Source organism: Lacerta agilis, chromosome 15 (assembly GCF_009819535.1).
Source record: "Lacerta agilis isolate rLacAgi1 chromosome 15, rLacAgi1.pri, whole genome shotgun sequence".
Taxonomy (NCBI): Eukaryota; Metazoa; Chordata; class Lepidosauria; order Squamata; family Lacertidae; genus Lacerta; species Lacerta agilis.
In genome coordinates this window covers 21,400,810-21,425,892 of record NC_046326.1, presented here as the reverse complement: position 1 = coordinate 21,425,892, position 25,083 = coordinate 21,400,810, and the positions used below count along the sequence as shown (strand labels likewise).

The window sequence follows — 25,083 nt, the reverse complement described above, 5'->3', positions numbered from 1 at the left end:
CCAAGCATTGAATTACTCTGCACTTATAAAGCACCATTCTTCTGTTGATTTCTTTATCATCTGTTTCAGTATCTTAAAGTAATAATAATAATAATAATAATATTTATTATTTGTACCCCGCTCATCTGGCTGGATTTCCCCAGCCACTCTGGGCGGCTTCCAACAAAAATCAAATACATTAAAATATCACACATTAAAAGCTTCCCTAAACAGGGCTGCCTTCAGATATTTTCTGAATGTCAGGTAGTTGTTTATTCCCTTGACCTCTGATGAGAGGGCGTTCCACAGGGTGGGCACCACTACCGAGAAGGCCCTCTGCCTGGTTCCCTGTAGCTTTGCTTCTCGCATTGAGGGAACCGCCAGAAGGCCCTCGGCGCTGGATCTCAGTGTCCGGGCTGAATGATGGGGGTGGAGACGCTCCTTCAGGTATACAGGACCGAGGCCGTTTAGGGCTTTAAAGGTCAGCCCAACACTTTGAATTGTGCTCGGAAACGTACTGGGAGCCAATGTACATCTCTCAGGACCGGTAAAGGAAGAGAGAAATAAAGGAAGAGAGAGTTGAGACATGCAACCCTCCCCTCATATACCTGCAGAGGAAGACATCCCATTGGGAGTTAAAAGCCTCTATCTGCAAATCCAGTGGCCTTCAGGGTCTGTAAATGTTAAGCTGCTAAGTCAATTTATCATTCTTAAGCTGCCTGGAAAACACTTTCATTTATTCACTAAACTGTACAAGATTACCTTAAGTGTTTTGTGGTGTTAAAGAGAGTGTGTGTGTGGTATAGTCATAATATATTGACTGTGTCAATAATTGCATAATAAACCACATACAGAAATCAATTTCCCCTTCAAAAAGGATGTCATCTGGCCAATGGGTTACAGCTCAATTTTGAGTTGCTGAAAGATTACTCACTCACAATTAGGTTTCATAAACAGAACGAGTATTTCAAATCCAGTTATTCTAATGACTTGGACAGTTGAGGTTTTACCAGATGTCACCCCAAACCCCAAAGTTTCAGAAACTATAAGCTCCCAAATTCAAAATTTTATTCCAAACTTATCCCAAGTCAGTAATCCTTGGAAAGTCACTGTTATCCTCTCAACGCTGATCTTCTGAACTTAATGGAATTATGGAAGAACTCTCCTAATCAATTAATAGATTTTAAGGCCACAAAGGATTACTCTAAACAAATATTGACAAACACCAGCTCAACATGACCCACCTTAAATTTCACAGAATCCCTCCCCCCAAGCAGGGGCAGAGCAAGGAGGGGGCGTTGGAGGCGGAGCGTCCTGTGTTCCACCCTGGAAGGGGGGTGATAGTCGGCACCCCCCCGCAACTCCCAAGCCACCGCCCGGCACCCCTTCTGTGCGGCGGCTGCTCACGTGGCAACTTTACGAGCCTTATGAGTTGCCGTGCGATCAGCCGCCGCACAGACAGGATGCCACAGCCCTGTGATGTCATGACACTACGGAGCGGCACCCTGTCCCCCGGGGGTGCCCCTGCGTTTGCCGCTCTGGGCGGCAAAGTGGCTCTGTACACCACTGCCCCCCAGCTTAAGAAGGATGTGGTTGATTTCAAGATAATTACACTCCCATTACAGCTCCAGATATACTGCTTGATCTCATGAGAACATGAGAACCTGCTCCATTGAAAAGCATCGTGACTTCACCTTCGATGATGAGGAAGTTCTCTGTGTTGTGATTAATATGGGTGGCACATTCTCACAAAAAAGTCAACCCTTCGTTACTCTAACCTTTTACATTCCTTACGAGATCATTTTCTGGCCTCCAAAGAGACAAGTGACATTTTTCCTTCCCCCATGGAAATCCAGACATATTGAGCATCTTTGTCTATAGATTCTAATACCATTACCTTCACACAATACCACCACCAGTTGATACCTGTGAAGCAGCTAAACAAATTGCCTGGCTCTAAGTGTTACTCACACCCCTTAAAAACAAACCCACATATTCCTTCTAAAAAGAAAAGAAAAATGCAATCACTTATTTGCAACACTCCCTGAGACATATTTTGAAATGTCTAAGCCAAGTCTTGGAACAATTTTTTTAAAAGAGAGGAACAAACGTCACAAAAATTCAAGGCAATAATGAACTACAATAGAACGTGTTCATTGCAAGCATCCAACATTTTTCTGTTCTCATGGTTTCAGACATCTCAAGGCTTGGTGGGGAAAAATAGATATTCATTTCCTTGAAACCCACAGCAGACTGCCTGTAATTCTCTATCTGCAAATTGTCTCCTTAGTATTATATTATTATCATTATAAATCAAGCAACAACATGGTTACAATTTATTTTATTCTAATGGATTTCCAGTCAGGGTTCCCCCCACAGCTGAACAAATTGTTTTAATTAAAACTTTTAGTTAGATGTATTAACTAACCCAAAACATCTGGAGGGCCACGTTTGCCTGACTTAGCTCTCCGAGGTTGTCCATGCCTGCTTTAAACAGTCGTGGCTTCTGCACAAATAATTCCTGGAGCTGTAGTCTGTTAAGGGGGCTGAGAACTGCTAGGAGACTCATATTCCCCTCATGGAGCTACAGTTCCCAGAATTTAACAATCGGTCCGTCATCTCTGGGAATTGTTGCTCCAGCCTCACTGTCTCCTGTGGGACTGAGTCCCACAATTTCAGTCTGCGCTGCATGGATACATGTTTTATCTGTCTTGAATTTTCCAACATTCATCACCACTGGATATCCTGATATATGAGCTTGAAATAAATTGTTTGTTTGTTTTAAACACACTACTGTTGCATTCCCAAGCCCCAAATTCAAGTGTAGCAACTTGAGACTAGCTGGTAACAGTACATTTAAATCTTAGGCTGTTAGAGAAGACCCTGACACCTGAATCTCAGGGCCAAACACAAGAAACTTGGCAACCTTCCACTGTCTCCTTAAACACAACCACCTCCAGATTTCAAACACCTTGAAATCAGCCTTCCCCGATTTGGGACACTCCACTTGTTTCAGATGCCAACTCCATCAACCCCAACCAGCATGGCCAATTGTCAAGGATGATGGGAACTGTAGTCCAAAATTTCCAGAAAGCATCATGCTGGGAAAGGTTGATCTAATACAAAGCCTGCTGCACAGGCTGGTGTTAACAGCCCTGTTGTAAAGTCTTGCTAATATATACCAATTTAAGTTATCGGTGCCCTTATGGAGCCAGAATCCTATAGTCAAGTTCGAGTAAAAAATGCAACAAATAATGTGGTGGGACTCAGCCCTACAGCTGTGATCTGCAGTAAGCTTCAAGAACCTGGTCCAAAAGACTATGAGAAAATAGACTGGGAGTTCAGGCTACAACACAGGGTTCATTACTGAAACACTTTCTATAATTGAAAGGAATGGTTTTCCAGAGTAACAGGCGGAAATATACTTAAAGGAAGCTGTCTGAAGATGGATAGATGATATGTATATTTAAAAGGGAGGATATTAAACTAATATGAACTGGAGAAAGCAAATGACGGGTGACAAAGAGGTCTGGGAGGCTGAACCACCTGCATGGACAAGATAGTGAAGAGTAGAACTTTTGGAGAGCTAAGTCAGGCAAACGTGGCCCTCCAGATGTTTTGGGACTACAACTCCCATCACCCCTAGCTTACAGGACCAGTGATCAGGGATGATGGGAATTGTAGTCCCAAAACATCTGGAGGGCCAAGTTTGGCCATGCCTGAGCTAAGTGAACATTGATGACAGCCCAAGAAAACCCTATGCAGCTATGCTCATTTCTTCTCAAACCCTTTCCCTCTTAACACCAACATTTGAGGAAACTCGTGAGAATTAGGTTGCTGGTGGGGAGAATGTGGCACAGCACATCATTGCCCTTATTGTGAAGGTCTCAGGTTTATCTGTTCTCCCTTGAAGAAGGGGGGAAACGGTTGGAGTTTATGCATCTCTCCAGGGTCAGTCACACTGTGATGCCACTTTAAAGAGCCATGGCTTCCTCCAAAGAATACTGGGATATGTAGTTTGTTAAGGATCAAGGAGGACCCTATTCTCCCCACGGAGCTACAATTTACAGAGTGGTTTAACAATTAATCCCTCTCCCCAGGGAACGCTGATAATTGTAGCTCTAGGAAAGGAATGGGGGTCTCCTAACAACTCTCAGCGTCCTTAATAAACTACAGCTCCCAGAATTCTTTGTGGGAAACCCATGACTGTTTGAAGTGCGGCATAGTCCATTAAATGCATGGTGTGAATGTGGCTTAGGTCTTTCCAACCATGAGCATAGCCACAATTTTTGTTGGGGGGGCAGGCCTTTTGTTAAGGAGGGGCAGAACCTCAGTTTGCTATGTGTTTCTATTTATTTATTTATTTATTTATTTATTTATTTATTTATGAATGAATTAGAGGATGCAGCTCCTCCCCCCCGGCCCTCCTTGGTTGTTGTTGTTCAGTCGTTCAGTCGTGTCCGACTCTTCGTGACCCCATGGACCAGAGCACGCCAGGCATGCCTGTCCTTCAGTGCCTCTCGTAGTTTGGCCAAACTCATGTTAGTAGCTTCGAGAACACTGTCCAACCATCTCATCCTCTGTCATCCCCTTCTCCTTGTGCCTTCCATCTTTCCCAACATCAGGGTCTTTTCCAGGGAGTCTTCTCTTTTCATGAGGTGGCCAAAGTACTGGAGCCTCAACTTCAGGACCTGTCTTTCTAGTGAGTACTCAGGGCTGATTTCTTTGAGAATGGATAGGTTTGATCTTCTTGCAGTCCATGGGACTCTCAAGAGTCTCCTCCAGCACCATAATTCAAAAGCATCAATTCTTTGGCGATCAGCCTTCTTTATGGTCCAGCTCTCACTTCCGTACATTACTACTGGGAAAACCATAGCTTTAATTATACGGACCTTTATCCGCAAGGTGATGTCTTTGCTTTTTAAGATGCTGTGTAGGTTTGTCATTGCTTTTTCCCCATGTTTTCAAGTCTGCTATGTTTGGGTCTCATGTGAGTCCTGCTTGGACAATATTTCTCACTTGAACACCATACAACCAGGAAGGAGAAAACAAGAAGGAAGGGCTTTCTGGTTGCCAAGCAGTGCCAAGCAGCACTCAGCAGCATTTTCAGGTTATAAAGATGTCAACTGTGTTTTGTCGTTGCTGGGAAACTCCAAAGTGCCTCCTCCTACTCTCAAGAAACACCAAGTACATTGTTGGCTGCTGTTTCTCCCCCTCCCAAATCCTGGGGTGGGGGACAGGGAGAGGAATGGCCATGAGAGAGAAAGAGAGCTAAGAAGAGCTGAGCAACAGAGATATGTGGTTAGCAGATTCTCTTTTGCCTTGCATGAAATTGTGATTCCCCCCCCCCCATTCTTGCACATGGGGTGGGAGTACCAGAGTTTCAGTAGTTTCTGAGTATGTGCAAACTGACTCTGCCCATCAGCGCTGCATTTCTGCAGATGGGGAATAGGATGAAGATTGGCATTGCAGAGCAAAGATCACTAGAAAAAAATTAAAACCTTTCTATCCCAACAGGCCACTAGGGTGGTAGACCATATGAGAAAAAATTGAAGTATAATATATATGATATTGATTATTAAAAGGCAATAGTGACAGGTGAAGGCACAGGGTAAGGTGATGAGGGAAAAATGTTTCCTCCCTCATCCTTAGCTGATGTTGCTGCCACCATAGGTTCCCCGGTTTCTTCTCTTTAAAGATCCCATGGCAGCCACAGAAGAAATAAACCTCCTTTCAGGAGGGCAGTACATTGAATGCAGGTGAAGTAAAATACCCCCCCCCCCCCGTTCTGAACATGGATTCTCCACAAGCGGGGCAGTTGGACGGCAGGGATAGTTGATGGAGGTTGTGAGGTGTGTGGATAATGATTCAAAGTGTCAAATGTTGCCAAAGGCCACCAAAAAAGGTCCCAGGGTCTGCATGCAGTCCTCGGGCCATGTGTTGGACCACCCTGTAGAGTGAAGTGTCAGTTCTCCTATTCCATAAGAAGAGGCCTGCTGGATGAAGCCATCTAGTTCAGCATCCTGTCATAGGTGGACCTTGGTAACTTGTTGCATATCAGCTCTCATCGCACCAGCTTAAGCCTGGACTTGGGAAGGGGGCACAAGACTCTGGCAGTCCTAGAACCCTCTCTTCTCCTTCCCAAAGCCCAGTAAGCACTAGCCCAGCTTTGGGAAGGAGGCAGGAGGACTCTAGGACCCTGTAAGAGCCCTCACACTTTCTTCCCAAAGCTGAGCAAGTTTTTTGCTGGACTTTAAGAAGATGCCCTCCTCGGCTGTTGCACCCGGTGCGACTACACTGCTTGCACTGCCCGAAATCCTCCCCCGATACTGTTCTCACACTGGCCAACCAGATGACCGTGGGAAACTTGCAAGTAGGACCTGAGCACAACTCCACCATCGCCTTCTGCCTCTGACTGTGGGGGCACAGCATAGCCATCAAGCTAGCAGCCCTTGCAGGGCAAATCTGATCGTGTACCCTGCATCAGTGCGCCAATGGACTGCAAAGCCATCGCTCAGTTGTGTCCTAACACTCTGCCAAAGTTCGCTATCTGTTTTCACATGCTGTGTTTCTCTCTCTGCTGAACTGTCTAATTAGTAGGATTTAAAGCCAGGATGAGTCACTGATCTTGATGGAAGCCAGTCAGCCTTGCATCTCTCCAGCCTGACATTCCCCAAATCCACACTGGTGCAGAGAAGAAAACTAATTTCCATCAAGTGCATAGAGGAGAAGCGGGGGGGGGGAGGGGCTTGACAAGGAAAGCTCAGCGCTGACCCTTCATTTCAAATGCAGTTAGCTCACTTACCTCTCCAAAGAGCTGACCTTCAGAAAACTCCCCAGTGCAGGAGGGGATTGACTCTGTGCCCTTTTTATGCCTGATGACTTTCTCTATCTCCTATTAGTTTCAGATCCTTGCTTTTAAGCATATATATTTAAAATATACATATGGTCTCGCTTTCCAACAGTCATCCGCTCTATGAGACACACACACACACACACACACACATGATTTAGCTGCTCCTTTTGCTCGCCATCCCATAATGCCAGTCATGCTGCTTTTTTATCACCCTTCCCACCCACCCCCCATCAGGATGTGATTGCAAAAACTCAGAGGGTTCATTAGTGGCTTGATAATCCCTCTAGATTTATTAGTTTAAATGGCCCCTTTCCCATCTCGCTTCCTCATTTAAATATTACTAATTTCCTTAAATTTCTCTTCCATCTGCCTAGGTTTTTAGCCAGCTTCTCTTTCCTTCTTAATTAACTCTGTCAGACACCCCGTCAGGGGTAGGGCGAAATCCCCCCCCCCCGCCGCCGCCAATAAATTAATCAATAAATGAGAGTAAATACCTCAGTAGTCTGCAGGTGGGGCTGTCTGGAACAACCCTCAAAAGGACACCGGAAATTTAATCAGGTTAGAAAGTTTTGCCCAACTAATCTGGAAGCAGACATCAGGAACACCCATATGGTGTTACCTTGCCTCATGCCAGGAACTCCTGTTGGCACTGCAGAAGCATCATGCACATGCCCTCTCCTGCAACAGAATTAGCTTGCTTTGTGCCACAAACAGCTGCTTGCTTTGCAGAAGGCACTGCACACATAACCACTCCCTGCACTACCAGAATTGGTTTGCCTCAAGCCAGGAATGACCGTCTCATCCATAGAAGCATTGTGCATGAATATGATGCTTCTCTTGCCCAGAGATTTGGAAGGACACATTGCCTAGCCAGCAAAAGCTTCCCCAGACCCAGTCTGCTACTAATCAGGTGCCCCTTCCTGAGCATAGAGTTTCTGAAACCTCCCCATTCAACCCATACTTGTCTCTGCTAAGGGACCCAGGTGGTGCTGTGGGTTAAACCACAGAGGCTAGGGCTTGCTGATCAGAAGGTCGGCGGTTCGAATCCCTGCCACGGGGTGAGCTCCTGTTGCTGGGTCCCAGCTCCTGCCAACCTAGCAGTTCGAAAGCACGTCAAAGTGCAAGTAGATAAATAGGGACCGCTCCAGCGGGAAGGTAAACGGCGTTTCCGTGCGCTGCCCTGGTTCGCCAGAAGCGGCTTTGTCATGCTGGCCACATGACCCGGAAGCTGTCTGCAGACAAACGCCGGCTCCCTCGGCCTATAGAGCGAGATGAGCACCGCAACCCCAGAGTCAGACACGACTGGACCTGATGGTCAGGGGTCCCTTTACCTTTACCTTTTACTGTCTCTGCTAATGTTTTCTGTTATCGAGGCAAGCAGGATCTCAGATCCTTTGTATTTAGATACATGCCATGAAGGAACATTTGGGGGCAGAAGTGTGACATAAAAAAGTAGGGCTTCGCTGTTGCCCAACCAGAAACCTAGTCTCACCTGGACACATTTATTGCCAGGAGAAACCAACGTCTATGAGAATTCATGGACATGCAATGAAGCTGGATGATGGAAGATTCAGGACAGATAAAAAAATGAGAGGACTTCTTCATGCAGTGCAGAGTCGAACTAAGGACCTCGCTCCCACAGGGGACAGTGATGGTCACCAACTTGGATGGCTTTAAAATAAAAGAGAACCAAACAAATTCACAGAGGAGAAGACTATTAATGGCTACCAGCCATGATGGCAATGCCCTACCTCCAGAGTTGGAGACAGCAATGCTTCTGAATGCCAATTGCTGGAAACCACAGGAAGGGAGAGTGCTCTTGTCTCATGTCTTGTCTGAGGGTTTCCCACGGGCATGCTGGACTAGATGACCCACTGGCCTGATCTAGCAGGCTGTTCTTATGTATGTGTGCATTTAGCCCTGTTGGGATTTGGGAGAGTCGATAGGACCACTTTCCCCTAATCTGCAGCTTCAAGCATCTCACCAGAAGGCACCAGGGCACCAGATTATAGTGGTGCAGGTCTGAATCCAGCTGGCCTTGCCATGCCCAGGAATGCTTGGATGACAAATGTCCCATCTAACCAATGACTTGGCCGAACCCAATCAAGTCCAGGAGATAGGAAGTGGTTCTGAAAAGCAAGGCATGAATGCAGAGAGATGGGCTCCACTGGGGTGCCCTGGGACCCGAGAGTAGTGGAATCCTCTAAATTGTGAATAGTTCTTAACCCACCCCTCCTCTTTCTTTGCAGCCTCTCCCCTGTTGGCTTCCAGCATTCCTGCCCATCCCTCCCATTTCACTAAGTTTAGATTACTCTTCTTCGCTGTTTTCTCCCATCTGCTTCTGCTGCTCTCCCACCCAAATACACAGCATGCTCACCCCTCCTCTTGGCGCACACGCACAGCGACATAAATATTCATTGGAATTATAGAAACAGAGCACTCTCCGGGTTGGAAGGCCCCTCCAGTTAATCACTTCATCCATCCCCTTGCATCCGAGGCAATGGAGATTTCATTATCCCTAAACCAGTCTTTGTAAAAAGGGTGTCTGATTTCATCTGTGTGATCTCACTCAGGAGATAGCCCTTCTCCTCTGCCTGCCCTCACCAACACCTCCTGCCCTCACCTTCTTGGTCAGCCTAGATGGGAAAGGGAAACATGCACAATGTTGACCCAGGGGCTTTTCTCTCTGCCTGCTGCTGCTTTAGGCTCGGCATTTCACATTTTAACACAAAGCTGCACTGGGAGGGGGAGGTTTTAGCTACTTGGCTCCTGGTTAAGTCTTGCAGAGTTGTCAGCTCGATTGTCTCACCTCCCAAAAGCTTGACTGAAATAAAAAATGCACCCAGAATTGTCTGTGGTTTCCACGTCAGGAAGGGGCCAGTGTGGTGTAGTGGTTAGGGACTAGGATCTAGGAGGCCAAGGTTCAAATCCCCACTTAGCCATGAAGCTCACTGGGTGACGTTGAACCAGTCGCTCGCTGTCAGTCTGACCTACCTCACAGGGTTCCTGTGAGGATATTATGGGGACAAGGAGGGGAACCAAGTATGCCACCTTGGAGCTCCTTGGAGGAATGGTGGAATGTGAATGAAATAAATGAAAATAAACAAAGTCCCTGCAGGGACACACTCGATACTCCTTTCTGATTTTAATACAACTGGTAAGCGCTGCTGCAGTGCAAAGCTTCTCCAAACAGCCAAGGTGGCTGCTGCAATGGAGCAAATAGCTGGGGTGATGTGGGGCTGCAGTGGAGAATCCACCCATATGGAAATGTCACATTGCAATCAGCTTGTCTTTTTCTGGCTCACCCTACTTGCGTGACAAGGCCCCAGGCCCCGTAGTTCCCTTCTATAACAAACACACATGGACATGGATAATTAAGGCCAATGGGCTAAAATAGGCCACAACTTTATTGGTTACAGATGTGAGAGGTTTGGCTTAGGCAGTGTGTGGAACCAGACTATATATCCTGACTCCAGCCCATCAGCAGGGAGTCGCACTAAGGGTAAACCACCACTAGGGGAAGACCTATGACATAGTCAAATCAGGACCACCCCCTCCTGGGTCCCCGGTGGGTCTGACATGGCCCTAGCCCACACCTGGGCTTCGGACAGGATACCCTTGTAAAGGAGGGGTGGGCGGAGGCAACAACCTCCCCTCCCATCACAAAGGCTTACCGCCACTCGAGCTTAATGGCTAGCCGTCAACACCTTCACACCTGCAACCAATCTCTAATGCCAACCATGATGTCAACCAGCCAAAATGTCATTTACCCAATCGGAAAGGTGAACGCCATCATTGTGAAACAAGGACGCCTGGTCAAAAGTAATGGCGGGGTGCCGTATCACCTGACTAAATTAGCTCTCGCAGGTTGCCAGCAGGGATCTCACTACCTGGCTAGGGGTGAGGGAGGAATTTGATTCAATAATTCACACTTCCCCATACAACACAGCATGGTGATGTGTGCGAAGGCCTGTATAAATCCACCACTAATGCCCTATTATTGCATCAATGACATCCACCCCCCCAAAAAAGCCCATCAGTCTGGGGGGCTCCTGAGTTATGGCCCTTCCCCATGTATTGAGGTACATGACTGATCCCACACTTGACGGCAGGGACCACCCCCAGTGCAAGGCAACCCTCCATTTCCTCAGGGGGAAAAACAAATGGTCTGAGCCCACAGTTAACGAAAGCCATCCCTGATGGATAGGAATGCTTGTTTTATGGCTTTGAAGTACGACAGATAAAACTGCCAAGGAAGCGATTTTTTAAATAAAAAAATCATTTATACGGCATAATAGAGCTATTGAGAAACGATCACAAGAAATCCACACAACGGCGTGCAAATGAGAAAGATTTGCCAATGGCAGGAGAAATCTCTCTCACAAAAGTTAATTTCAAGGGGAGAAGAAATTTTATTCAGCCTCTTCCCAAGCCCATCCTTGAATTATAGCATTAGAAAGCTGGTATAAATTTTAAAGAACGCCAGAAAGGAAAGTGTAGCTACTTCTCCTCATTAACCACCTCCTCCCCTCACAAGATAGATCAGTCCCTTCGCCAGAAAAAAGAGCCCCCCAATTTCTAAGCACGCTGAAGCTGTGCCAAAGGAAACTAAAGCTCAAAAAGCAATTTTTAATTGTTATGAGGGAAGGTTCGACGCTGAGGGCCGTGTTTTACGGTAAGTTTGCAATGACACCAGCTTAGGTCCTTTCATCATCACTTTGCAGTCATAGTCCTGGTATTAAAGACTCAGTATGGGCTGGATCCTTCCTGTCAATACTTCCTGATAAAGCTGATCTATACATGAACAGCTATACCCACTTTACGACAAACAGCAGTAAGGGCCTAACAAGAACAAAACAAACAACCGCACCTGAAAACTACAACCAGAAAACATGGCAGGCTGCTAACAGTGTGGTGTAGTGGTTAGAGTGTCACAATAGAGCATTGGAGACCAGGGTTCAAATCCCCACTCAGCCACAATGCTCAGTGGGTGACTTGGGCCAGTCTCTGCCTCTCAGCCTCATGTATTTTACAGGGTCATTGTGATATTTAAAGGAGGAGAGGGGAGAACCATGTACACTACCTTGAGCTCCTTGGAGAAAAAGGAAGAATATAAATAAATGGAACAAATGAATAAATTGAGAACACAGTGACCATCAGTACATAAATCTTAAATTAAGCATATAAATTAATGTAAGACCTCAAGATGTCTAAATAGGCACCTGCACAAAATTGAATACTATATGTTCAGATGTAGCCAGGGCAGTGAGATCCTCAGACCAATTCAATAAACATAAGATTAAAATAATTATAATCCGCACCATCTCTTAAAAACAAACATGTCATGAATTGACCTGTTTGACTTTCCCAGTAGTTTGGTTTGCAATGTTAAAAAATTGCTTGTTCGTTTTCCTACACCAGCCAGCCAGGTGTCCCCTGGGAAACTCACAAGTAGGCCGTCCCTTTTGCTTATCCCCTGAATCTGGTATTCAAAGATATACTGTCTCTGAACATGGATGCTCCATTTAGGTGCCAAATTTATTAGCCATCAGGCGACATCTTTCACAAATTTGTCCAAATCCCCTTTTTTTTCAAGCTAAAAATGGCCTTGCGGAGTCTCCATAATGCAATGTAAACAAGTTGGAAAAGCAGAGACACGTGGGTTTCTTTGGCTTGGCTTGGCAGAAAGGTTTAAGAAAAAACTTGAATAAATGCATTGCTTAGATCTGAAGGAGATGCTGCTGCTCCTAGTCTACATATTTCACAACTTTTCAAGTCCTTTAATACTAATATTAATACTAATAACTAATAAAATGCAAGTACAGAGGCACCCTACATCTCCCCCAGATTTCTCTCTCCTCTTCCTCTCATTCATGGCATCTGCGGAAGTGCCAGACACATTGCAGCTTGAACAGGTCACCTTTTGTCAATAAGACTCTTATGGGGGGGGGGGCAGAGCTGAAGAAATGTCTTACCAGATTAGTGAAGATATACGTGTAATAGGCTGACACCATTCCCAGTTCAGCTGCCTGCAAAGGAGAAGAGATGAGAGATTATGACAGGAGAAAGCAACCTGTTTTTTTGCTGCAGGGAGAGAGAATGTTTTCACATCATAGATGCAATCCTGATCTGAAGCTTATGAAGGCTATTTTGCAATGGGCGTACCCCTTAGTTCAGAGACACCATGTACAGCTGCAATTGTCGTCTGCTAGCTCCCATTTTCTTCCTGTCGACTCCATCCTATGTATGTTAAATCCTCAGTCACTCACTTGGTTGTTCGGTGAGATTTGCTCCTTTGGGTGTGTGCATAGGATCTTTGGAGGTAGCTCAGAGGTACTGCTCATGCTTGGAATGTAGAAGATTTCAGATACAACCCCCCAGAATCTCCAAGGAAAAGGTAGCATTATCAGGTCCTTGGAAATTCTGCTTGGAATTTCGGGTAGCTGCAGCCAGCCAGGTGAAAAGGAGTTGGCTACTGAAGGGCCAGGCAATCAATATTTGGAGGTGAGGGAGAGGCATGTCAATGCTGATTCAAGGTCCAACCAATTAGGATTTTTCATTTTCAGCTTTTCCTGCAAATAGGAGAAGCACAGTTGCTCCTGTGCTTAATTGTGTTTTGAAGTATATGCATTTGTCCCCAAAGGGTGAGCGCATGCATAATAAGCTCATCTCCTTATACACCTTATTACAGGTGAATTTTTCAAACATAGCAAGCAAGAGTATCCCTTATCTTGGTGGTGTGGGGCAGGGTGATGAGGTAGAAACCAAATGATCAGCTCCCTATGAGTAAAGGGTGCTGCCTACGGGACTTTTAATTTTGAGAAAATGTGAGCAAGAGGTGACATAATGGAAGTTGTTTAAAATTGTGACCTGGCATGGAGACAGTGGAGAGAGAAAGGTTTTTCTTTCTCTCCCGTAAGACTAGAATTTGTGGACATCCAATGGGGCTGAATGCTGTAAGCAGTGGTTTCCCCCCCAAAAAGTATGTTTAGGGTACTCTCATTTTGTCTCAAGAAAACCACTGTTTTATAGTTAAATAAGGAAAATAAAAACAGTAAATGGACAAAACTACAAAGATTCACAAAATATTTAGGGGTATGCATACCCCTTCGTATCCCTAGGGAAAAAAGCACTGGCTGTAAGATTCAGGGCTGATACAAGAAAGTACGTCTTCATGCAGCACATAGTTAAAACTATGGAACTCTCTTCCACTAGATGCAATGATGCCCACCAACTTGGATGCCTCTATCCATCCAGGTAACCTAGGGGCATTATCACAATTTGAAGACATATTCCAGCCAGGCAAAAACACTCAAGGAGGGTGTGAAGCAGAGGGAGTGAGGGGTGTGGACTGTGGAGAGTTCCAATGGCCAGATAGAAAGGCCCAGAGGGTCTGAGTTTCTCTACTCTTGGACCAAATGGACCCACTCTGGTCTGATCCAGAAGGACTCCTCTTAATCTTAGGCTTTTATTGGAAGCATGAAGAAACAGAAAGCGTGATTTGTTTGTGTTTCCTTCCCACTCCACCTCTTAGCAAAGCTGCTGAAGTGAAATCAAAGCACAAATAAATTAGAGTTGCCACCCTGCCGAAATTGAGTGTGTGTGTGGAGGGGAGGCACTGCTCATTCACATATGCAAATGCATTTAAGTATAGAACATTTAAAATCGTTGCCTGGGGTAGTGGGAGAACTAAAAAAAGCCATCCAGGTGACAAACAGCTCAAGAGAGACACAGGCGCTCCTCAATTACAATCAGTCATTTGCTTCAGAGCGGGGTTTCGGCGGCATCTCAGTCTTTGTAGCTGGCAACCCTCCCATTATCCCCAAGGGGAAGTGAGCTGCAGAAATATCTGAGGCTGGTATTTGAAAACTCCGATCCAGAAGTTCCTGAAGCCCTTTGGGGATGGGAGGGTTGAGGGAACCTTCCTTGTGAAAGAAATAACAGCTGATCAAATGCTAACCTGTAACAAAGAACGTAAGAAGAGCCTGCTGGATCAGGCCAATGGCCCTTCTAGCCCAGGATCCTGTTCCTACAGTGGCCAATCAGATGCCTGTGGGAAACCTCCAAGCAAGACCCGAGCACAAGAGCCCTCTTCCCTCCTGTGGTTTCCAGTAACTGGTATCAGAAGCATTACTGTGGAGGCAGAGCCTTGTCGTGATGGCTAGTAGCCATTGATAGTCTTCTCCTCCATAAATTTGTCCAATCCTCCTTGAAAGCCCATTCAAGTTGGTGGCCACCACTGCCTCCCAAAATAATAATATTACTCATGAAGTGTCCATCTTTCTTGAAGATGAAGTATCTACCAATGTTCAGCTCAGCCAGGAGGTCAGCTTGGAGCCAACCAGGAACTGGGCACACTGGAAGGATTAGCAAACACTAGGGATGCTTTAGCTATTTGTCTTCCATTTCTGAACCCAAAGGATCTGGTTGTGGTCCAGTAAGTACCTGCACCTCACCCTAGGCTATTACAGGGAAGCTGCACACTTTCACTGGTGACTTGTAACACTGATTGATGACTAGCATGTGTAAATCATTTCACTTCACCTGCCTTTCAAACACACTGTTTTCCTTGTATTTTCTGCAACTGATGAATGACTACATTGAGTTATTATGAGTCCTGTGTGGGAATGAACCATCTCCAGTCTATCAGGGCTTTCATATCACTCTTTGAAACTTCAAACATGATGTTCTTCAGTCAGACTGTCATACAGATAAAGAAACCTCTGCTTGATGAATGATACGTTAGTTGATTAATCAATCAATTAAAACTGCATAAATCTGCATTTGAATAAAAGCAATACTTGTAAAGAAAAAATAATTCTTGTTTTTAGACAACGCACACACAGTGCTTGATGAACCTCATCAATGGTCTTCTACCATGGGGTGGAGAACTGCTTCTTAGTTTTTATTGCCTCTATTGAAACTTGACTGAATGGTTTTTAAAGGCTGGCCTTATAGTTTCATATTTTATTGTTCGGTTTCTTTTTAATAATGTTTCATATGATTAGAATTTTATTGTATTAGAAGATTCTATATAATGAATTTACATATTACTCTCTCTCTCTCTCTCTCTCTCTCTCCTCTCTTCTCTCTCTCTCTCCTCTTTATGCGCATCTTGAACTTTTAGGAAAGGAACACAGGCAAATGTTTAATATAAATACATGTAAAGACTGCAATCCTAAATACACTTGTCCATGACCCATTGAAACACAGAAAGGCACTTCCTTCCGAGAAAACATGGACAGGATTCTCATGTAAATATTGTGCCTGGATAGTGTCTGGATGCAGTCACTCGGCTCAATGAGTAACAACTGACATCCTGAAAGATGGAGATATTATGAATGGATTTATCCCCAGGTCTGCAAACTGGGCTGTATATGTCTAAATGTGCAGTGGTACTTGGTTTTCCAATGTAATCTGTTCTGGGAGTCTGTTTGACTTCAGAAACGTTCAAAAAACAAGGCATAGCTTCTGATTGGCACAGGCGCCCCAGAAACAATATCCTGCAACTGCATTGGATGTTTGGCTTCTGAAAAACATTTGAAAACCAGAACACTTACTTCCGGATTTTCGGCGTTTGGGAGCCGATTTGTTTGTCAACTAAGCCATTCGAGAACCAAGGTTCCACTGTATATGTATATGGGTTCTAGGTGGAGATGAAGGAGCAGGTGCATAGTCTTTTATCCACACAAGAACCCTCTGAGGTAGATTACAATGAGATAGCAACAGGTCCAACGGAACCTAATGAAATGTATGGCTGAGCAAGATTTGAACCTAGATCTCCCGAGCCTGACATACTCCCAAGCCTGACAGAGCTACCTTGAGTGGCAGAGGAAAAAAAGTACCTTCCTGCTGCATCTCATTCTACTCTTCTGCTCCAAACACTGCCACCTCTCATTCCACTATGAAATTCGGCACCTGCTTTTTAGCTTGGGACAGGCAGGCACACCCCAGTTCTCCGTGCAAACCAGCCTTTGATAGTCAGAAGCTTCCAGTTCCGAGGGAGATAATCAAAGAAAGCGACAAATTATTTTTCCTGGCCTTCTTCGCACAAACCTGCACATAATTGGCAGGTGGGAAGCCAGGATGGGTCTGTCAGCAGAGCCAGCAACCGTGCAAACTATGGACCATATGGGGGGGATGATGTGAAACAGAGAGTCAGTGGCAGATTCATTGTTCAAGGCTGGTAGGGCTGGAAAGCAGAATCTAGCCAGAGCTCCGTAAATCAAAAGAGGAGTATTTCAACTGCGCTAGCAAAGAAGCCGGGGAGGTGACCAGGTGGGAACCACTGAATGACATCCTGTTGGAGAAAGGAAGATGCATTGCCACTGAGATAAAAGGCAGGCAGTTTGATTGGCACAGCTCATTCTTCATGAAAATATGGGACAAGCTAGACTGATGGGGGAGAGAGAGGGAGAGAGAGGGAAATGGAGCAGGCCCATGGCATAGAAAAAAGAAAGCTATGCATGGCCCACTTCCAATATTCTCTACAGTTCCACTCAGGACCAGAACATTTTGAATATGGAGCATATAATAAGAAGAAAAGCCTGCTGGATCAGGACAACAGCCCTTCTAGTCCAGCATCCTGTTCTCACAGTGGCAACCAGATGCCTGCAGGAAACCTCCAAGGAGGGACTCAAGCACAAGAGCCCTCTCTCCTCCTGTTGATCTCCAGCAACTGGTATTCAGAAACATTGCTGCCTTCTGCCCATGGAGGGGACAGACTAGCCATTGTGGCTACTAGCCACTGCTAGCCTTATCCTCTTTGAATTTGTCTAATCCTCTTTTAAAGCCATTCAAGTTGGTGGCAATCACGGCCTCCTGCAGGAGCAAGTTCCACAGATCAACTATGTGCTGTGGTGCACGAAGTACTTTTCTTTTATTTGTTTGTTGGATGCCCTTGAATTCTACTAATTTTCATAGGAGGGGGAAAAAAACTCTCTCTCTCCCCACTTCCCTCCAAGCCATGAATAATTTATGAAACTTCTATCAGTCGGCATATCTTACTCTCCTTTTCTCTAAACTAAAAAGCCTCAAGCACTGAAACCTTCCCTCAGAGGAGAGTTGCATGAAATATATACTTGAATTCCAACATATGTAAGTCAGATACATGCAGTCAATTACTAGATTTATTTAAAAGGAAATGGGCCGTGTTGTTTTGATCTGCACACTTTGGACTGTACACACACGGGAATTCCCAGAAGTATCTGCCCAGTGGTTTGAAGGGAGGCACAGTCGGTAAGCAGCTTGCTCAGTTTCCCATTGTGCCCAGTTTGAGATCTGAAGTGCCAGAGAGAGAACGGGCACATGTGCACGGTGCCACACATGCCCTGTGGCGTGTTTAAAAGTGCCCCCAGGGAAGCAAAAATACCCCTATCAAAATATAAGAGGTTGCTTATCTTCTGCTTTCAGGGGCATGCCTACCTCCACCACCACCACCAGCAACAGAGTAAAACTTTTGCTACCACCTTCCTGCTTTTCTTTGCTACTGCTCTCGTCTGAAGGGAGAGGGGAGATTCAGGAGGCATCCCTGGAGGAGGACCTTGGGCCCACCCAGTGCTGATTCACAACAGCTGGCCTGATTCCAGGACATTTGGGTGGGGGAAGTTAAAAATGGAAAAAATAGCCCGTTTATTTGCTAATTGGTGAGCGGGCATATTTTTGTTTCTTTTTTGAGTATAGTTAATGCCATTTGTTATTACTTATATGGTGGGTGTGTAGTTTTTTTTTTTTCTTCATAAATGTAATGTTAGATGATACAGTATATTGATCTATTGTATCTCCCCTCCCCCTTTCCTTATGGTATTGTGTATGTGTGTGTAAGAATATATACAATGCTGTAAGTCATATGAAGATCTTCAGGTGACAAGTGACTAGTTAGTTAGTTAGTTAGTTAGTTAGTTAAGAGATCATCTGGAGCTCTGGTTAAGTGCTGTGCTGGCTCTAGCCAATGCTTGCTTTTCACTCTGCAAAACGCGGACCTCACAAGTAGCTGTTTTGGGATCATCACCGTCTGTCTTTGCCAAGTTTGCCCTCCCTCTGCAAGTGCCACAAAAATTCTGAGCTTGCTGAGTTGTACTTTAATGCAGGAGATGAAACACAACCCCATATCTATATCTGTTTATGTTTCTCCTTTGCCATCTCCCTTAAGAATCTCCTGCTTAAGTGAACCACATTAAACTGTACTGAGGATGTAACAGGGTTTCTCTCCCCACCCCACCCCCTTTCTTATTTTTAAGAAAAGCAACCCTTTCAATCTTTGACATCTTTATGTCGGTCACGGCAGGAGAATACCCCAGAGGAAGGCGGAGGGGAGTCAAAGAGCCTCTAGTTCTGTAGCTGTGCAACATTACTATGGCAACAGGCTGAAGGGGTAGCCCTCAATACAGAGCGAATTCATTCAAATCCTTTATTGACTCGGCAGAGAAAGAGGGAGGGAGAAAAGAGAAGCCACATCTTGGCTCTAATTTCCCACACAAAATGCAACAGGTTGAGGTTTTTAGCGAAATATGAAAGGTCAAAACCAAAAGGTGTCCTTTGATTCTAATTCACACATGTACACACCAGCTACTTGGCTGATGAGCAATTAAAACAATGCAGTGGTGCACTGATGAGACCCATTAGCTTGCAGAACTGATCTATCTTCTTATTTTTACCTTTGTCTGCGGACAGAAGACAAGCTGATCTGTACCTGCAATGACTAATAATGGGGACAACTTTGCATGAACACAAAATCTGCCACTTTTGATCTGAAAGCCCAGGCAGGCAGCGGGGAGTTTCTAAATACAGATACATTCACCAAGCTGCACTCTTCATCTCTGCTCCCTATGGGGAAAACAACCATTAATCGACATCAGAGATGCAGTCACACAGGCATGGAGCTTTCTGGGAGAACTTTTCCTTCAGCGATAAGTAATGATTGCTTATGTTTTTATACAATTTCAGTGCAACCGGGGCTCCATGAGCTGGGGGATAAGTGACAATTTCTTAACAATTAATGTGACAATGACTTAGTGCAGAGTGATTCCAGCAGCCTAGACAGTTAACGGTGTGCAAAGTTATACTCAAGAGTCTCCACGAGTCTTCTAGACCAGAGATGAGGAACTTGTGGCCCTCCAGTGGACCACAATTGCTATTAACCCTCACTATTGACCAATGTGGCTATGGCAGTTTGGAGATGGAGTCCAAAACATTAGGAGGACCACAGGTTTCCCCAACCCTGCTCTAGTCTGATCCAGTACTAGAAAACATGCAATGAAATTCACTACAAAATGGGGAGGAGAGAAACTTAAGGTTTGAACAAAATCAAAATTCTTTCCAGTAGCACCTTAGAGACCAACTGAGTTTGTTCTTGGTATGAGCTTTCGTGTGCATGCACACTTCTGGTTTGAATAAAGTGAGACCAGTAATGCATTCCAATAAATTGAGACCAGTTATTCCCCAACTGCATTGGCATTGTGCTTTCATTGCATTGAAATGAATGGAATGGAATAACCCACCGACAATGTACTTATATTTGCATAAGTTATTACACGTTACGAAATCTTGCCACAGCGGACAGTGAGACGAATAATGTAGTTTGGGGTAGAAGACAAATTGCAGCAGAACAGAAACAGGGCCAATACAGGGCAGGTCACAAAGCAATGTCTTCTTGCACAGAAATTGACACTGAGGCCTCAGTATAAATGACTCAGGCCTCAAATACCCGAAAGACTGCCTTCTTCCCTACAGATCCTCTTGGGTGCTAAGATCAACGGGGTGGGGGAGGCCTCTTGGTAGTGCCTCTGCCCTCAAACGCTCAGGGGTGGCAGTGGCAGACTGGGAGAGGGCCTTCTGTGGCAGCCCCTAAGTTGTGGAAATCCTTTCTGACACCTACATTATACAGCTTGAGATTTATAATTTTGGAACCCACCTTATTTTTGTAATTTTTAGCTTTTCTAAACTTGGGTTTTTTAATATTGTTTTAAGACCACTCACCTTTTACAGTGGCTGTCATTGTGGACAGGCATCCAGGCCCCTGTAGTGACCCAGCTCGGGGGTGAGGGATTGATACCCCCTCCGCGCCAACCCCAGCCGCATCCCCCTGTCTGGCCAATCTATGGGCTTCCCTCACTTGCCAGGGGCTTCCCTCTCTTGTCTCCATTTGGTTTTGCCTATCTTGCAGCAATCATCGCAACTTTGTAAGGTTAGGCATTGGGTAAGCCTTTGTTTGAGGGACGCGGGTGGCGCTGTGGGTTAAACCACAGAGCCTAGGGCTTGCTGATCAGAAGGTCGGCGGTTCGAATCCCTGCGAAGGGGTGAGCTCCCGTTGCTCGGTCCCGCTCCTGCCTACCTAGCAGTTCGAAAGCACGTCAAAGTGCAAGTAGATAAATGGGTACCACTCCAGCAGGAAGGTAAATGGCGTTTCTGTGCGCTGCTCTGGTTTGCCAGAAGCGGCTTAGTCATGCTGGCCACATGACCCAGAAGCTGAACGCTGGCTCCCTCGGCCAGTAACGCGAGATGAGCGCCACAACCCCAGAGTCGGACATGACTGGACCTAATGGTCAGGGGTCCCTTTACCTTTACCTTTAAGCCTTTGTTTAAGGGAGGGGAGGTTGTAGCCTCTGCCTGCCCCTCCTTGGTAAGGGTATCCTGTTAAAGGAATCCAAGGGTGTGGATGCTGTCTGAAGCCTGGGCATGGGTTAGGGCATGCCGTGACCCCAACGGGGACCCCTCAGGGGGCCTATTTGATGTAAGTCATAGGGCTCCCCCTTCTCATGGTTTATGTTATGGATTGAAGAGTTTACCCTTAGTTTGACTCCCTGCAGATGGGCAGGAGTCAAGATATAGCCTGGTTTTGCCCAATGCCTAAGCCAAATCGCTCACTTCTTTAACCAATAAAGTTGTGGTCTGTTTTAGCCCATTACCCTAAATACCATGTTGGTGTGTTTATTAATCAATGGGGAACTGCAGGGCACGGGGCCTTGGCACACAATATTAACTTTGTGTCTTAATAGTTGTAACGCACCCTGGGACTTTATGGTGAAGGGCAGGGAATAAACCATAATAATAAATAATTAATGATGATATACACTCCTGGTCAGAGTGCTCCACTAGATCCCAACCAACCACATATTATGGAGTTTCTGACTGAAGTCCCAGTTTCCCTGGCAGTTCTTTCAAAATATCACGGGACTCTGTACACTGGCAAGTTCCACAGGGTAAAAACCCCCTCTCTTCCGCTCCGGGATACGTGAAATGAATACCACCACAAAGCAATCTCACGCTTTCCTAAACCATACGTCTGTGCTCACCAGCATGTGTTGATGAGGCTGCAGATCCAAACTGTTGTTTATAAATTGTTATATTGTTTCCCTTTCTAATGGACTGGCTGGGAGCTCAGCCAAAGATTTAAAGCCAAAGGCTTTCGCAGAGAAAAAGAAAAAAAAATCTTGGGGAAAAGAGAGAGAACGATCAATTTTTAAAGAAAGCTGTTAAACACATGGGGAAAACAAAAGAATATATATATATATATATATATATATATATATATATATATAGGCCACAGACTTAAAACAACAAATCCCGTGCACTGTTTTATACAGACTGCTCTCAAACAACAGGTCCCAGAGACTGAAGTGCATTGCTATTTGGATGTGGATAGACATCCATGGAAACGTATGTGGGTGTCACAAGCACCGTTTAATGTAGCTTTTCACAGCCTGAAGTCCTCCAGTTGTTTTAGACTACAACTCCCATCAGCCCTTCCCCAGCACAACATCTGGAGGGCTTCATGTTGAGGGAGGCTGATAGAATGATAAGCCTGTCCTCCATGAATTTGTCTAAACCTCTCTCACACACACCCTTTTTTAAAGATTATCAAAGCTGGTAGCCACCACCACACCTCGTGGAAGTGATTTCTGTAATATAATTGCATGTTTTGTCACCCTGAACCTACTTGCCAGTTCGTTTCACTGAGTAAGCTTGGGATCAACGCATTAACCTGGTGCTCCCATCCCAACCTCGGCAGGCTGACCTGATGAATAGTCGCCTGCCCCTTACCTTCTGAAGGATGATGTGGGACATGGAAGCATTGGCATGTACAATGATGGTGGCCGTCTTGTCGTCCCTGATCTCCTTTAGCAACGGCGTTGGGTCCCGGCTGTCGTCCAGCATCCGGATCGAGAGAGTTTCCTTAGAGATCAGGAACTGACGGAGCAGCTTCTCCAGGTTTAGAAGGCCTGCAGGTGAGAAAAAGGGAAAATACCATTTTCTACTGGCCAAGTTTAAGGTGTTACCAATAATACATAAAGCCCTTAACATCTTGGGACCAGTTTACCTGCGAGATCACCTTCCCCTATACACCCACTTGATCGCTTTGATTCATGGAACTAGCACTCATAACATAACACTCATTCCGCTGTTATAAGAAACTGATATTTTGGGTGGCAACACCCAAACTTTGGAACTCCCTGCCTATTGACATCAGGCTTGAACCTTCACTGAACTCTTTTTGGCACCTGCTAAAAACACTTTTGTTTAGACAAGCCTACCTAGACATGCCTGTTGTCTTTGTCCATGGAGTTTCTTGGCAGGGATACTGGAGTGGCTTGCCAGTTCCTTCTCCAGGTGGATCACATTTAGTCAAACTCTCTGCTATGACCTGTCCATCTTGGGTGCCCTGCATGGCATAGTTCATAGCTTCCCTGAGTTGTTCAAGCCCCTTCGCCACGACAAGGCAGTGATCCATGAAGGAGTGATCCACGACAAGGCAGTGATCCATGAAGAATTGATGCTTATGAATTATGGTGCTGGAGAAGATTCTTGAGAGTCCCATGGACTGCAAAAAGATCAAACTTATCCATCCTTAAAGAAATCAGCCTTGAGTGCTCACTGGAAGGGCAGATCCTGAAGTTGAGGCTCCAATACTTTGGCCACCTCATGAGAAGAGAAGACTCCCTGGAAAAGACCCTGATGTTGGGAAAGGTGGAGGGCACAAGGAGAAGGGACGACAGAGGATGAGATGGTTGGACAGTGTTCTCGAAGCGACTGGCATGAGTTTGGCCAAACTGCGGGAGGCAGTGGAGGATAGGGGTGCCTGGCGTGCTCTGGTCCATGGGGTCACGAAGAGTCGGACACGACTAAACGACTGAACAACAACACCTAGACACTAGAATGGTAAGCCGGTTTTCAGCAATGATCTTGATTTTTTTTTTGAATGCTTTAAATAGTTGTTCTTAACTGATAATTTTTCTGTTGCATTCTTTTTGTAAGCTACTGTAAGGCTTTATCTTTTTTTATAATCAAATGGTATATACATTTAGTTAAATGAATAAATAAAATGTTCTAATCCTCTCCTGCCACCTTTCCGACTTCTAAAATCCCCTCATTTCCCTGCAAATGCTGAAGCATCACTGCACAACTTCATTTGGGCTCATCATTGTCTCACTTGCCATTCCTCCCCTGCCTGCAACCTTCCCATCTCTGGGACATCCTTCAATAGTTAGTCTCCAGTTTGGTGTAGTGGTTAGGAGCGGCAGACTCGTAATCTGGGGAACCGGGTTCGTGTCTGCACTCCTCCACATGCAGCTGCTGGGTGACCTTGGGCTAGTCACACTTCTCTGAAGTCTCTCAGCCCCACTCACCTCACAGAGTGTTTGTTGTGGGGAGGAAGGGAAAGGAGAATGTTAGCCGCTTTGAGACTCCTTCGGGTAGTGAAAAGCGGGATATCAAATCCAAACTCTTCTTCTTCTCTTCTTCCAATTGGCATTTCCCCTTTACTTTCCTTGTTGCATGCTCCTGAGTACTTTATGAGTGTATTTTGGGTTGTTTTTCAGGGGAAGTGGTGTGTCATGCCACTAGGTAGCCATTGCCTGGATAGCTCAGTTGGTCAGAACATGGTGCAGATAACGCCAAGGCTGCAAGTTCGATTCCCCGTGTGGGGCAGCTGCTGCCTAATCCTGCATTGCAGGGGCTGGGACTAGAGAAGAAGGAGATTTGGGCAAATTTGGAAACTAACACTTTTCTTGAAGTTCAGTCAGTTTCTAGCACCAGCTAGGTTTTCTGTGCCAAAATTAATCCAGTTATGACAAATCATTTCATTTTTATAATGAATAGAACATTTGACTGTTATAATGGTAGTCTGAACCACCCGCCTGAACTGTACAAGCACTGCTCTGCCTGTGTAATTTAAGGTACCTTGCCTGACAGAAATATAGCATGTGTACGTGAGGAACTATTATCTACCTGTGTGAATTTGTGCAGTAAAA

The 25,083-nt window shown here is 45.4% G+C and overlaps 1 protein-coding gene across 1 annotated transcript in view; it reads right to left on the bottom strand.

Annotated features, from left to right (window-relative positions):
• The window catches only part of GRIK4 (glutamate ionotropic receptor kainate type subunit 4), a 440,303-nt gene that overhangs the window by 109,697 nt on the left and 305,523 nt on the right, over positions 1 to 25,083 (bottom strand). Inside the window, exons 6-7 of the mRNA XM_033171758.1 lie at positions 22,877 to 23,055; positions 12,811 to 12,864 (exon numbers count right to left, since the gene is read on the bottom strand). Coding sequence (XP_033027649.1) covers positions 12,811 to 12,864; positions 22,877 to 23,055 — 233 coding nt within the window. The remainder of the gene's footprint in view (positions 1 to 12,810; positions 12,865 to 22,876; positions 23,056 to 25,083) is intronic.